The following is a 16,025-nucleotide window of genomic DNA, read 5'->3' on the forward strand; positions in this document are numbered from 1 at the left end:
ATAATGAGTGTCTTTTCTGTTCATGATGTTATGCTTCTTGTCATTAGCATTTCACCTCTTCATTTTCTGAAAAGATTAAATTTGGGACAAATTCCATAAAATGTTTGAATAATTGTGAAAGTGTATCCCACAAAGTTGACTCTACTGTCCAAACTGAACTGAACTGTTTCTTTAACAGGTGATGCGTGTAACTTTAATGTGATCTATAAATGCAGGTTGGGGATATCAATGTTAGAAAGGTTTGAGTCATACTCTAGTAGCAGATGTGGCAGTCAGAGACCACAGATGCAAACTGTGAGGATCTCACAGCTATTAAATGAGATTGTTTGCATTACTATGAAAGGTTTTAGCTCCTGTTAATATTCTAGAATCTCTGAACATTCTGGAATCTATGATATTAACATGGAAAGGCCCTTAGACATAATTCGGGCCACGTCTGTCATTTCATTGGAGATTCTGAGATCCAGAGATGGGAGTGACTTGCTCAAATCAACCAATTGTCTTGAGGGCTTCTAATTCTCACTCCATTCCAGTCCAGGCAACTGGAAAAAGAGTACATTCAGCCTCAGTTTTGAGGGGTGGGACTGTAGTGAGATTCATGTCCATTTGGTAAAATAGCTGTCCAGACCATGCTGATGAGCAGCTACAGGACCTTCCAGACCTGTTGCTTTCTGCCCATCACCAGTAGCCTCATGGCTCTGAAAGCCAAAGGGCGAGCAGCTTTCTCCTCCCCTAACTTGGATTAAGAGATCTTAAAGCTGAGCAGCTGTTTCCTCCTAGTCCTGGGTGCAGTTGGTACCCTACACATTCTGAGGGTGTAGAGAGAAGGTATCTTTCTCAAACATTCATGGGAGACTTGGCCTATTCACCCCAGGAGGTTTGGGGCCAGGCCTATAAAGCCCATAAGGCAAATGTATCCAGAGTGACTCTGTTTCTGCTCCCCAGAGGCGAAAATGTGGCAACATCAGGGCAGCCAAAGCCTGGGCCAGGATCCAGGAGCAGCTTTTTGGGGAGCTGGGCTTGTGGAACCAGGGGGAAGAAACCACGCACTGTTGCCCATGGGAACTTGACTGGAGAGAAGGACCAGCTCGAATGAGGAAACGTATCAAACGCTTGTCTCCACTGGAGGCCCTGAACTCAGGAAGGCACAAGGTAGGAGTCAGGTGCAGTGGGACAGTGCTGGTTCCGGGTAGGGCCTGATAGAAAAGCAGCTCCTGAGCTTCCCATCACATGTTGTTTATATCAGGCTAAGATAACACATGCAGTTAAATGTAGGAGAGTCCCAAAATTTATTCTCAATGTCATTTTAGAGGAGAAAAGCATCACTAACCCTCCTAGGTACATAGCAGGGACACTGTAACTACAGCCTGAAAGAATGGATAAATAATGAGTATTGATTGGGTGAGTGGTTCTTACCTATGCCGCAGACACAGCCCTGTGCTGCAATCCACACAAGTCCTGTGGAAACATCTGGATGCCAGTGTTTGGAAAGGGCCAGGGAATGACTATTGTCTGCTAACACAAGTTACTTGTTAGTGGGCAATTGTAACCCATACTACTGTGAGCATTACTTCAAATCCCATAACAAGTTTCACAATGAAAATCCCACAAACTTGACTGTTTCTGCAATTTTGAGCCAGTGATCCACTCATTCCAAACAACACTGACTTCCCAAGCAACAGAATCTGGGTAGTCCCTGGGAGTTTGCTGTAATGAAGCTTGAACTGTGTCGCCGAACTCCTATTTTGCCTTTTAAAAGACAGGAAGCCAGTTGGATTTATTTGGTAGTAGATATAGAAAATCTGTCAATAGTTTTTCATGTCTTTATTGAATGATCATAATTTAAAATATCCTCAAAGGCAGCCTTCCAAACACCAGAATGCTGGATTTTTTTCTTCTGCATGCATCACAAGTAACAATGTTGAGTTTATTCTCTGGTCTGTAACCTCAGCATCTTTTACTCATGCTAAAAATCCTTTGTAAAACCTAATGAAAAAAATTATATTTCATTTATTCAGTAGACACTTAAATTTTCTAAGTATTGTCAAAAAACACTTGGTAGTTTGTAGTATTTTCCCTCACTACAGTTTTTTAGGAATAAGAAGCAAAAATAAAATAAAATAAAATAAGTAGCCTGCTCACTGTGCTGGTGCCAAAGACAAGGGCTGGCTATGAAACCTGGTCTCTGGGGCTGTCCAGCCCTGGAACCTCCCCTGATCCCCTCTCCAGGGTATCCCACACAGAGACATCCAGGATGCTATCTAATCCCATCTTGGCCTCTTCTTTGGTAATTACTGTTAAGTCCTACTTAATGGAAGATTGTGGGTTTTTTCCCCTTTGACTCAGGAACATTAATACTTGCATTTTATTGTGGTCCTTTAGGATTTAGTGTTTCTCTCCCTTTGCATCTGAGTCTTGCATAATTTGAAGGGGTCACATGCATGTGTGTGTTTGTGAATCTGTGGAACCGGGGATGGGTGAAGCATATATGTAGCATCCAGGATTTAATTTTTCTTTGTTCTGTCCTTATTTCAGGAAAGCCAAGACAAAAATATTTCTCAAACAAATGCTGAAAACCAAGGTATTCAGTTTATCTATTTTTTCCTTTAATAATTAAGCTAATTATTGGTTTTATTTAATATTTTATTAAAGATATTAAATGAATATTTTAGAAGAGGAAAATGCTATTGTAGCCAGCACTGGGACTTATTGTTACTGTGCTTCTAGAAAGAAGACAAGTCAATATTAGCCCTAGACACTTGTTAGGGGAAGCGTTTTCTGTTAAGGTTGCAACAATAACAATTTTTGGGGAGAAACAGTCTTGTCAATTTGCTCTATCAGGGGGATCTTAAAAGTGTTCCCAAACAATTTTTGAGACAGGGTCTTGCACTGTCACCTAGGCTGGGGTGCAGTGGCATAATCACAACTCACTGCAGCCTCGACCTCCTGGGCTCACACAATCCTCCTGCCTCAGCCTCCAGAGTAGCTGGGACTACAGGTACACACAATGCCCGGATAATGTTTGTAATTTTTGTAGAGATGGGGTTTTGCCACATTGCCCAGGCTGGTCTCCAACTCCCAAGCTCAAGTGATCCACCTGCCTTGGCCTCCCAGAGTGCTAGGATTACAGACGTGAGCCAGCACATCTGGCCAATGACTACTTCTTAGTGCTGATCAAACTCGTCTCATTTCCTGACTAATGGATTTGTATTTAGCTTGCTACCTTGCCTGTCTGCAGTAACACAAGCCCAGAAGTGAGGATCTTGGGCTGTGATCCCAGGTGATTTGGGGTCTTACTGTGGCACAGAGCGTGGGATGACATTGTGATACCTGTTTGCCTTTCGTCTCTCCACCCCAAGCCCTACAACTCTCACATGGAATGATTGCCTGCCTGCTCCACCTCTCAGAGGTGGGGGTTGCAGAGAGTGCAGTGGTGGAAAGCATGAACTGATTTTTTGTGAACGATGGCCATGGGCTGCAGTGTCCTCTCATTCTTGGCATGCAGAGCCCCTGAGCCTCTGTGACTCTGGGCCTCCATGGTGTTTCCAGTATGCACCCTGAGTAGGGAGCTCAGCCAAAGGAAAAGAAAGGCCCTGTGGTTTTCCACCATGCCTCTCCTATGCACCTCTCCCTGCATGGGGGAAAGCTGTGAGGGTTTGCGTGAGTAGCAAACACTTTCATTCATCCAGTACAGAAAAGATAATGGAAGTAAATGGACCAAATTGTAAACAGTGGAGCCAAACAGACTAGAGATGAAAAGACTAGACCCTTGTCTCAAAGAGACTTTATTCAGATTCTACCTCTAGTTCTTAGAAGCCATATGATCTTGTACAAAGTAATTAGCCTGCTTCAGCTTTTCCATTTGTCAAGTGAGGATGAAATAATATCTCCAGCCTAGATGGGACAACATTTTAAAATGTCATCAGAAGTATCTGGCACAGAGAAAGGGAGCTATTATTATTAGCACTATCTCTGGGTGCATGGGTGAGATTTGTTTTATTTCTTACAGCTTCATGTCTTTTCCAAGGGATTTTTTTTACAATAAAAATATATTGTTTCTATCATGAGAAAAAACAGCAATATTCGAAGAGTGAATGGAGTGAAATTCAGAGAAAGCAAATCTTGGCTGAGCCTCTAGGGAGTTGCTTTACTGACTAACGAGGGAGGGTGAATTTGGAAATGTTGCCCTGTGGCCACTGGAAGTGGCAGAACAGCTAGGCCTGGGCATAGCTGGGCCCTCCAGGATAAGTCGACTGGAAGGTATTTTGACCACACCCCGGGGTGCCCCAGGTGTGTGGTGTCCATTTCCAGAAGCAGTGGAGGGGCACGGTGAGAGATTCACGCTCTTCCTTTCAGCCCTGGAGCCTTGCTGCTCCTCAGTGATGTAGGCACATGCTGTGTACTAGCCCTTACCATGTCGGGTAGCCCCTGTCAACACCACGTGTCCCTTTATGCTGCTGCAGATGAACTGACACCGAGGGAGGCTGAGGGCGAGCCTGATGAGGTGGGGGTGGACTGCACCCAGCTGACCTTCTTCCCAGCCTTACATGAAAGTCTGCACTCAGAAGACTTCTTGGAACTGTGTCAGGAAAGACAAATTATTTTACAAGAGCTTCTTGACAAAGAAAAGGTAATACACCCCATTGCAATATCCTTTAAGATTTTTAAGTTACTTGTTAAGATTGTCAGACAGGAGAAAACCAAACTTTTGTCTCTTACATGGGGAATGAGATCTCCATTTGCTATGAAAACTTTCAACAAGATAATCAGTGAGAAAAAAGGATGGATTCCTAAATTTGCTGGCCCAGAGAAAGGGTGCAAAGGGAAGTCTATACATCCTGCATCAAAATATTTAAAAGGTATACCTCAAGCTAACAAACTGTTCAATGAAAAATACTCTAACTTCCTACTTTGACCTTTGTAACAACCTGAGAGGCAAGTTTCAAGTTGAGAATTCTTGACCTTCTTGCAGTTCAGCATCTTGGTCCCCTGTGGCCTGACCACCCTGAGAGGTTCCACACCTTGAGGGGTCTTGGGTGCATGTGTTTGGACACCCCAACCTATATGTCCACACTGTCCCTATGCCTCACCTTGGCCACCGCTCAAGCCTAGGAGTAAGCACACTGTCACCATTAGCCTTCAAAAGGGTGGCCCTGGGGTTGAAGTGTACAGGCACAGGAGGCAGGCTGGGGATGAGGTAGCAAAGAAACCCGAGATCCTGGGTGCCTGGAGCTGGGTTGGTGGAGCCCCGCTCTTCATGTGCGTGTCCTCTTGGCCTGGCTGGGGAGGCCCCAGAGAAGGACCCCTCTTTCCCAAGTCTAAGAATGCAATGGAAGACTAAGCACATGTCTTAGAGTAGAACTGGCCTGAGTTCTAGTCCCAACTTGGCCACATATTAAACCACATGTCACCTAACCATTGTCAGTCTCAGTTTTGTTATCTTTAATGTGGAGTTCTGGCCACCATCTGATAACATTCTGCTCAGGCTTAAATGGGCCAATGGAAATACAGGGACTAGCTCAGAGCCGGGCATAGGAGAGGTGCTCATCAAAGGTGAGTTCTTTTCTCTTTCTGAGGGTTGGGTGGTTGAAGGCTTGGTGGACCTCAGGGTCTCTGGGTGAATCGGTCTTTTCTGTAGGAATATAAGTGAAGGAGATACCCACAGAGGCGCAAGCAGGCTGGGACTGGCGGGCCACAGGGGACACACAGAGACAAATGCATGAAAGCTGGAGGCTAGTCTGGCCCCAGGGCGAATGAGAGTGGATCTGAACCAAGACCCAGGGACTAAGGGAGAGCCTGGACCTCCAGGAGTAGGTCCTAAGCTCAGAAAACCTGGGAGGGGTATCAGCAAATGACTGCTGCAGAACTTTCAGCAAATTGCTTTGCTGCTTTCAGATTTGGGCCACAGTTCAAGTAATGTAGTCCTGTAACAATGCTGTCCTTACACCTGCATAACCAAAGCTTCCAGACACAGAGCACATTTCCAGCTCTGCATCACACCTAGCCACGATGCCTCCTCATGCAGGTTTGCCTACCTGCAGTGCCCTGCCCACTTGATCCCTGCAACTGACTCTCTGAAGCTGATCTTGACTGCTCCCTGCTCTGAGACCTGGAGAACTGGCTTCTCCCTTGTTACTGTCTGTGTCACCCACTGCATCACCTCCTGCCTTGCTGCTGGCACACAGAGTGACCTCAGTGCTTCACCTGTCTGCCTCTGTCACTATGGATCCTCCATACAGGAGGGAACCCTGTTGCCTGACCACCAGCATGCCTGGAGCAGCCAGTAAGTCAACACTGATGAATGACGTGCTAAATTAATGTGCATTTTATTGTGATAATGGAAGTATTATATCTCTACTATGTGAAATTTTGATAAATGGATATTAAAATATATAACACACATGTATACATAAGTGTGTATTCATAATATCCAGTTGCTGAGGACTAACAGCAGATCACAACAGCTGGGATATGTCAATATATTAATATGCTCATATAGGTAAATGATATTTAGTAAATACCTTGTCCATTGAAAAAACAGCTAAGACATCAATGCTTTCTTTCCATAAAAACTTTTCTTTGCTTTATGCCCTTAAAGGAGCAGCAGTTCTCAACTGGGGTCAACTTTACCCCACAAGGAACACTTACCAATATCTGGAGACATTTTTAATTACCATGGCCAGGACGAGAGGATGCTCCTGGTGTCTAGTGGGCAGAGGCCAGGGCTACTGCTGGGCATTGTACATTGTCTATGGTGACAAGGCTGAGAAATGTGTCAGAAAGAATCCATAGTAAACAGATATCACCCCCCAGCTACACCTGCCTGCTTTCCTGATCATGTGGTGCCTCCATATTGGTTCTTTTCATTGCTTTGATAAGAGAACAATGGCAGTACTTTATATTCACTTTCTATCTTTGCCAGAATAAATTATCATAAACGTAGTGATTTTAACATAACACACATTTACTATCTCAAAAGTCTGGGCACAACGGGGCTCAGCTGGTTTTCTGCTAGAGCCTCACAGGGCTGCAGCCAAGGCATTTGCATGTCTTTTTGGAGGCTCTGGGATGGCATCCTTTCCAAGCTCGTTCCAGTGCTGGCAGAATCCATGTTCCTGCTTCTGTAGGTCCGAGCTCCTGTTCCCTGCCTGCTGGTTGCCGGGATTCATCTGTTTCTCAGGGTGTCCAGCTCCCTTGCTCTGTGGCCCTTCCTTCTTTCATTTCCTGCAACAGGTGGTATCCTTCTCACCCTTCATATCCTTCTTGCCCCCTCTGCCTCCCACTCCCCCCACATCGCCTCTCTGACCAACTCTGCTGCTGCTGCCTAGGGCACAGGGGATGGCACTAACTCACAGATAATCCAGTATCACATCCTTGTTTTAAGGTCAGCTGATTCGTAACCTTGATTTTATCTGCAAAGTCCCTTCAGAACAGTGAGGGTGTTGGTTGGGACAGCCTCCTGGGAACTTCTCTGGAACACGGTCTGCCACTTTGGCACCATTCAGGCTGCTGCCCCCCAGGGCGGGTCCTTGGCTTCCCAGGAGAGCCTCTGCGGGTGGCCTGACTCCCTCAGGCATCCAAGGCTGGCCTGAGAGTTTTCACCCTGGCTAGGCTGAAGCTTGTGGTCAGGGACCCGAGCGAGTCCCAGCCCGGCCTCTTGCAGACCACAGGTGCCTTTGACACTTGTCCTGTCTCTGGGAGTCTTGTTTTTGTTGACTGTTCACCAGGTGACGTTTTCCTCAGGGGTCTTGCTGGGGGAGCAGGAAGGGTCTGAAGCTCCCAGGTGACTGACTTTCCAGCCTATGAAGCAGGACAGAGCCAGGAAGGGGATCCTCTCCCATCTGCCCCTCCCTGCCTTTTGTTTAAGCTTCAGTCTTCCTTGGCCTTCCTGTGGCTCAGTAGGAAGCTGTCAGAAATGCCACACACTGTTTGCTGAGGCAGTGTGGATCCCCAGGATGTGTAGGCAGGAGCATGTGGAACACAGCGGGCTGTGGGGAGGGGAGAGAGCAGAAGCTGTCCTGCTTCCACTTAGCACCCGGTGGCCAGTACCTTCAGAAGGGAGGGGCCAACCAGGGGACCTTGTGTGAGTGTCGGCTCCCGGCCCAGAGGACTGGGCAGGGTGACCCTTGCCATTATCTGGGCATCTGTCCTTGCCTGAGTTGTCTCTATGCTTTTTATAGGGCTATGCTTGCTGCCTCTGGCTTCATGGGGAATTGTGGGAAAGGCTGGCTCCCAAGTTGAGTTTCTCCAGGGTCAGTGAAGCCAAACCACCAGGCACGCTTGCTCCTAAGGAAAATGTCACCTGGTGGACAGTCATCACCAGGCACAGAGATGCAGGCCTGGAGAGGTGGGGGCAGGGCAGGGTCCCTGATGAGGGGAGGGTAGAGGCTACAGGCAGGGGCAGGGGTACGAACCCTGCCCAGTTTTAATTCTCTTGCCCCCACTTACAGACCTAGTGACTGAGTGAGTAAGAGAACCATTCCCCAGCCTCCTTTCCATTATCTTTAGAATGGGATTCTACTCCTGGTCTCACTAGTTTGTGGCAAAGATCGATATGGGGCTGTGTCTCTGTCTGAGAGTGTACCCTGTGAGGAGGCAGCTCTCAGCCGCTGGCATCTGCTGTCACTGCTGCAGCTGTTGCTGTTCCTTTCATAGTCCCACAGGATTTGTTCTCACTCTCCTAGAAGTAAGAAGGCGTCTTGGAAGAACCCCAGTACCTATGGCGTGACCCAAGGGCCCTGTCAAGGGAAGGATGAAGGATCCTGTTAAGATTGAGGCTCCTGTGTGTCTTGGGGAAACGCTGTGGGGAGTTCTTGGATAGATGGGAAACTCTGGGGGTCTCCATGGGTCTGGTTGTCCTGTCGAGATGGTGGAGGATGAGACAGAGGGTCAGAGTGAAGCCCATGAGAGGCCTGACCAGCTAGAATGGGGTTCCTGCAGAGTGCCAACACTCAAACCAAATGCAAGGTTTTGGGAGAAAGAGGGAAGTTGCTGGGTTGAGATATGGACTGATGTGCGGTGAAATCGAGGAGGTCCCTAAACTGAAAGCACAAGGCAGGGAAGAATATGAGAAAGCAGGCCCCAGTAATTCACATAAATCAGAAAAATCCTCGAACCAGAGGAGCGCCCTTTTGCTCTAGACTGGAGAGCTCTGTGGAGTGGGGTCTTGGCTGTCTGGTGAGACATATGGGGCCTCTCTGTGGCCTGGCACTCCTCCTCCTCACACCTACACCAGCCAGGTCCACGCCGTCCCATGACCATTCGCTCATGGCTCCCAGCCTGGAGGCCTCCTGGGTGAGCCTGTCCTGGTGCACCGGTCCCCAGCACACTCCCAACCCACAGCACAGCTGGTGGCTCCATCCCCTGGGCCTACCCCAGCCCCCTCTTATTGCCTGACTGATGATTTCTGAGCCAGCCTATGGTTTCTTTGAAGGCAGGGAGAGACTTAGCCTCTTCCTCATCCCTTCCTTCCCTGACACATTGGGTGAGTGCTTGGGAACAATCTGCAGACCAGGTGAGCTCAGCCTGATGGGGCAGCAGGAATCAAGAGGTCCTCCACGGGAGCCAACCTGCAGCCAGGCCTGGGTCTGCTCACGTGCCTCAGGACCCAGCTTGAGGGAGGGCATGTCCTAGGGGCACCTGGGTCATGGGGGAGCCCACTCCGGGGTGGGGAGGGGCTTGACTGGACTGGAGCAGGCTGCTACATCACCACCACCATGGAGGCAGCAGCCAGTCATTTGTGCCCAGGAGGGCAGCTTGGCACAGGGCAAAGTGCATAGGCTGGATTGAGAACCTCATTCTGTTATTTGCTTGTTGCTATTAATATTATTATTAGCAAAATGTCAACAGCTAGATGTCAGAAGCCCTTGCTTTGTACGATCTTCATGCACTGTCTCATTCAGCCTCACCATGGCCCTGTGAGGCCATTTAAGTTGCTATAAAGGAATTCCTGAGATGGGGTAATTTATAATGAAAAGAGGTTTAGTTGGTTCACAGTCCGCAGGCTGTACACAAAACATGGTGCTGGCATCTGCTTCTGGTGAGGCCTCAGGAAGATTCCAATAATGGTGGAAGGTACATGAGAACCAGCGCATCACATAGTGGAGAGGCAGCAAGAGAGAGAGGGAGGTGGGGCTGGGCTCTTTCAAATAACCAGATCTCAGCTGAACTCTCAGAGAACTCATTCATCACAGCGAGGACAGCACCAAGACATTCACGAGGGATCGGCCTCCATCATTCAAACACCTCCCACTAGCTCACACTTCCAACACTTAAGGCCATATGAGATTTGGAACAAAACATCCAGACTGTATCAGGAGGCTTTATTCTTTCCATTATAAAGATGGCAAAAACAGAGCCCAGGGTGGTTACTCATTGGAATTGCTAGGAGTTGACCTCAGATCTCTCTTACTCTCAGTTCATGTGTTTTTGTCCCCTCTCTACTGCTTCCCAGCTCACTGTGTTGGACAAGTTATATAACCTTTCCAGCACCCTATCCCTCAGCAGCCGGCTCTTATTGGGCTTGGAGTTGTGGCTCCAGGCCCCATGTACTTTCTCTATAACTGTTCCAGTTAAAGCTGGTGCAGGCAGGCCTTCAGGTCTCTCACCAACATGACATCTCTGCCTGGGATGCAACATGCCAAGCAGGTACCTACCTGCCCTCCTGCATGTGCCTTAGCCCCTGGTCCACTGTGGCCTTATCCCTGGACCACTATGGTTTTGGGTCAAGGACAGGAACTTGAAGCCAAGGAAAGGAGGATGGGCACACTGATTGTTGACCCATGAACATGTTCAAGCAAATATACAGAAAGTTTGTGCAAGGGATGTGTGTGTGTGTATGTTACTCTCTACATTCCCTGGGCTGGTACAATTAGCCTATGTTGAGGCATTTTGTAGCAAGTGTTGGTCTCGTAAGCTGGGACTTCCCGTAATTCAGATGTCACTGTGAGACTTTGTGGACCTTGCGCTTTTTCTAAATTTCTAAGTGAAACATACCCACAGTAGGGGCATGGCAGGACTGTGTGCATGCTCCTACAGCACAGTCCCCACTCCTGCTCCCCCTATCATCTCAGAAGTGCTTGCTTATATGGCCTTTGCTGGACACATGGCACAGACTTTCCAGGGCATGACTGCTTTCCAGGCATCTGGTAGGCATGCCTCTGGCAGAAGCCTCTGGAGCTGCAGGCACTGTCCTGGCCCTGGGGGATGCTGGTGGTGCCAGGGCTAGGGTGGCAGAAGCTTAACTCATTTCTTTGTGTGAACGTTGGAGTTCTGGTTGCCTCCAGCAATACCTGGGATGGTAATTATTCAATTATTCTGTGCCACCTCTGCATCATTGATTAATGATTCCCAGGACCACAAACACATTTCTCTGCAAACAGCTCTGTTTGACTTGAGGAGTGACTGATTTAATGCATAATAATTGTGGGCCCATGTCAGTTACCACGTGGCTGGGGATGTCCCTTGTACAGCTTCCAGAACCAGTCCAGAGTCAGTCCTCAAGTGAGGGTTTGCTTTTGTTATTGTTCTTTGATTACATGAAAATTAAACATCTGATTTTTTTCATATAAACTCAATATAAAATATGAGTTTGACCTTGGTAGAAACGATCCATTTGAAGGAAGAGATATTTTCCTCTGGACTGCAGAGAGTGGCATCTTCTATAAGCTCCTCCCAGGTATCTTTAGCTGAGGCTGTTTGTAGAAGGTAAGGGTGGGTGTTAACCTTTCTATGCAGTAACTTCCTGTATTCCTGAATCTTCATGACTTTCTGAAATGCAAACAACACATGTCATTCCTACTTAATATTTCTGAGATGCTGGTTAGCATTCTTCATATACAAGGCCATTCCAGAGCTGACCTTGTGGTTTCCCTGGACTAACTTCCCTTATCCTTACACATGCACATGAACACACACACATGTATGCACAGACTCACATGTGCAACCACATGCACATACACGTGCATGTGTGCATAGTCACATGCACACATGCACATGCACATCCGATGCATGCACACACACGCATACACAGGTGTGCACGTGCACACNTGATTTAATGCATAATAATTGTGGGCCCATGTCAGTTACCACGTGGCTGGGGATGTCCCTTGTACAGCTTCCAGAACCAGTCCAGAGTCAGTCCTCAAGTGAGGGTTTGCTTTTGTTATTGTTCTTTGATTACATGAAAAATTAAACATCTGATTTTTTTCATATAAACTCAATATAAAATATGAGTTTGACCTTGGTAGAAACGATCCATTTGAAGGAAGAGATATTTTCCTCTGGACTGCAGAGAGTGGCATCTTCTATAAGCTCCTCCCAGGTATCTTTAGCTGAGGCTGTTTGTAGAAGGTAAGGGTGGGTGTTAACCTTTCTATGCAGTAACTTCCTGTATTCCTGAATCTTCATGACTTTCTGAAATGCAAACAACACATGTCATTCCTACTTAATATTTCTGAGATGCTGGTTAGCATTCTTCATATACAAGGCCATTCCAGAGCTGACCTTGTGGTTTCCCTGGACTAACTTCCCTTATCCTTACACATGCACATGAACACACACACATGTATGCACAGACTCACATGTGCAACCACATGCACATACACGTGCATGTGTGCATAGTCACATGCACACATGCACATGCACATCTGATGCATGCACACATATGCATACACATGTGTGCACGTGCACACATACACATAGACACGCTTCTGACATTTTAATTATACAGAACTACCTATAGTCTCCAAAATGTCCAACTGGTTCAAGACTTTGTGCCTTGGAATGCTTCTCCCATGTTTTTGTCTTTGTAACTCCCAGCCTTGGAGTCACCTCCTCAGGAACCGCTTCTCTGGTGTCACCGCTGCCCCCTCTTCCATCTCAGTCTGAGTGAGGCATACTCCTGTGTGCTCCCAGAGCACCTGTGCTTTTCCTCCCACCCTGTGCTGGGAGAGCTGATATCCTGTTCTCTCTCTTTCCTGTTACGTTGTAAACATCTTAAAGGCATGTTTTATTTTCCTTTGTGCCTCCCAGGGTGTGGGGCATATGCTAAACATTTAATATGTACCTGTTAAATAAATGAATGAACAAGTAGATGAGTGAATTATGGGCAATATGCTGACACCAGATGAAACCTTTTTTTTTTCTTAGCCTAGCTGGTGCCCAACAGTCAGTTTCTTAGTGTATGGGCTTCAGATCATCTGCCTCAGAATCTTCTGGGTTGCTTATTAAAATTCACATTCTAGGGCCATACTCTGCACCTGTTGAATTGAAACTTCTGGGGATGTAGCCTGGGAATATGAATTTTATCAAGCTGTGCAGGTGATTCTCATATAGACTAACTTTTCAAATAAATGCCCAAATCCATGAGTCCAAGTTTTACGATATTCAGAGCTATCCTGTCTAAAAATATGCTCCAATTTTAATCAGTTGCCAATGAGCAGTCCTTAGTGAACACAGGTTATGGTGAGTATTGTGCTTTGAACAGTCCTTGGGACTTGTAATATGTTTCACATTTCGCTGGTGCAACCAAACAAGAGCAAAGGTATTGCCATTTCCACCTGGTCTCCTCTGAGTCTGCAAAGATGGGAGGTGTGGCTGTCTGCAGGCTCTCTGTGAAAGTGACACATGCAAGCAGGCAGGGGGCATCCCTGCTCCTCGTCTCAACCTGAGATGTACTTACATAAAAAGATCCATGCATCATTACATTCCTTTCCATATTTCCCAAATTAATATATATGTGTATATATATATAAAATATAAAACAATAAGGAGATGATATTTCTCTCTACATATATGTATATGTATAAATAGATAGCATCTCCTTATTGTTTTAATATACATTTCTTTGATTATGAGTATGGCTGAATTCTCCATCTAAACACATTTAAGAATGAAAAAGTAGATACCAGAGCTCATAAGTGGCCAAAAGAATGTAATTTATGTAGCCTTTTGCCTTTTGATACTTGACTTTTCTCAGCAACCTGTGTTTTTCTAAAAAATAAGAATACTTATTCCATATGCTAATACTATTAGAATGTATTCAGAACAAGGTTGAGGCAAGCAGAGATGTAGGAAGAGGGAAGATGATAAATGGGAGCAGGGCTAAAGCTTTCGTTGCAGCAGACTCACTCACCATACACACAAAAATAAGGGAATGTATATATTGACAGCTCTGTTACTGGGTACCTTCAGTCACTTCTCTGGACCTCAGTTTTCCTACCTATAAAATCAGAGTATTTCACTAAGTTGCAGACTGCTAATGATAGAGAAACCTTTAGGGAGCATCCAGTTGACCTTGCCCTTTATAGATGCGCCACTGAGGCCTGACTTTAGAAGAATGTGCTGGTGTGTGCTACCACTGAATGTCCCAGTAGATTGTTGTCTCCCTGCTATGGTTTGAATGTCCCCCAAAATTCTTGTGTTGGAAACTTAATTGCCATTGTAACAGTATTAAGAGATGGGGTCTTTAAGAAGTGATTAGGCCATGAGAGCACGACCCCATGAATAGATTAATGCCATTATTGCAGGAATGGGTTCGTTATTATGGGATGGGATCCTGATAAAAAGGATAAGTTTGGCCCCATTTCTCTCTCTGTCTTGCATGCTCACTTCCAGATTCCGCCCTTCCACCATGGGGTGACTCTCACCAGATGCCAGTGCCACGCTCTGGGACTTCCTAGCCACCAGAACCAATAGCCAAATAAACATTTCTGTTTATAAATTACCCAGTCTGGGGTATTCTGTTATCGCAGCAGAAAATGAACTAAGATACCCTCTAACTTTAGCTCCAGCGTTTTGTTGATTTCTGGACAACCTGTTTGTCATCATACACAGAGCTAGTTGTGGCTACTTTCTTAGTTATTTTACCCATCAAGAGTGCTAATATATCATTCAGCTGATCTTAAGAAAGCTCTACTTACGAGGCAAAAGTTCTACTCTTTAAAGTGATCAATATTTTCATGGCATAAGGGATTTCTTAATCATGAGTAAACTTAGGGATGGAGCCCTCCTAGGGCTAATTTAAATGGAAAAGCAGGTAATAGTTCACTTGGGTTCATTTTCTAGTTTTTAAAATGCCATTTTTTTTTCTAGCAGAATCAATGTTTAAGCTATTAACCCGGGTCTCACCAGACATTTTTCTTGTGGTTTGGCTTATTCTGGTTGATACTTAAGTCTTCCCAAAGGGAAGCACCAGATCATAGGCATCTGCTCTGAGACCCTGGTGCAGGCACCATGGAGGCTGTGGTGGGGGCCTGGTGTCACAGGGAGGAGAGAGGATTTGGAGGCACATAGGCCAGGACTGGCACTGCAGAGCCACATCATCTCATCATGTGAACCTGAGGATGGGGTCTCTGAGTCTCATCTGGGAAAAGGTACAACAGGAGAAAAAGTTTAAGCAGCCTGACATAATCTTCCTAATAGTCCTGGTGGGAGTGTAAATTAGTGTCACCCTGCTAGGGTAATCTAGCAATGGCTACCTAAATTTAAAATGCCCACACCCTTGACCTGCAATTCTCCTTATAGAAATTTATGCTTCAGATTTACTTGTGTATTCAAAATGACTTACCTACAAGGATGGTAATTGTAGCATTGCCTGTTATGTCAAAACATTTTAAAGTAACCTGGATCAAAAGAGGACGGACCGGTCAAATAAACTGTAGTACATCCATTCAAGGGAATTGTCCGCAACTATTAATAAGACTTAGACAGCTCTATAATAAATGATTTGGAAAATTATCTAAGATGAATTGTTAAGAGAAAAGTCTAGATGCAGAGCAGTAAGCATATAAGTATATTCTTTGTATAAAAAAGAATCTGTATAAACATGCTAATATATTCATGCAATCTCTTTGTACGAATATACGATAAAGTGATAATGGTGGTTGCCCCTGGCGAAGACTACTAGAGAACCTGGGAATGCCACACAGTTACTCAAGTCCCAAAGTAGACATTTATCATTTATCCTTAATCCATCATCCCTCTCCTCCCCTCACCTCCCCTCCCCTCCCCTCCCCTCCCCCCTC

General features: G+C 46.0%; 1 protein-coding gene across 4 annotated transcripts in view; it reads left to right on the forward strand.

Moving 5' to 3' along the window:
• The window catches only part of WDFY4 (WDFY family member 4), a 305,713-nt gene that overhangs the window by 192,516 nt on the left and 97,172 nt on the right, over positions 1-16,025 (forward strand). For all 4 annotated transcript variants that reach the window (XM_017885513.1, XM_017885510.1, XM_017885511.1 and 1 more), the window contains 3 exons: positions 946-1,152; positions 2,536-2,581; positions 4,464-4,630. In XM_017885513.1, the coding sequence (XP_017741002.1) occupies positions 946-1,152; positions 2,536-2,581; positions 4,464-4,630 (420 nt within the window). The remainder of the gene's footprint in view (positions 1-945; positions 1,153-2,535; positions 2,582-4,463; positions 4,631-16,025) is intronic.

The sequence above is a fragment of the Rhinopithecus bieti genome, unplaced genomic scaffold (assembly GCF_001698545.2).
Source record: "Rhinopithecus bieti isolate Rb0 unplaced genomic scaffold, ASM169854v2 scaffold_15143, whole genome shotgun sequence".
In the NCBI taxonomy this organism is placed as follows: domain Eukaryota; kingdom Metazoa; phylum Chordata; class Mammalia; order Primates; family Cercopithecidae; genus Rhinopithecus; species Rhinopithecus bieti.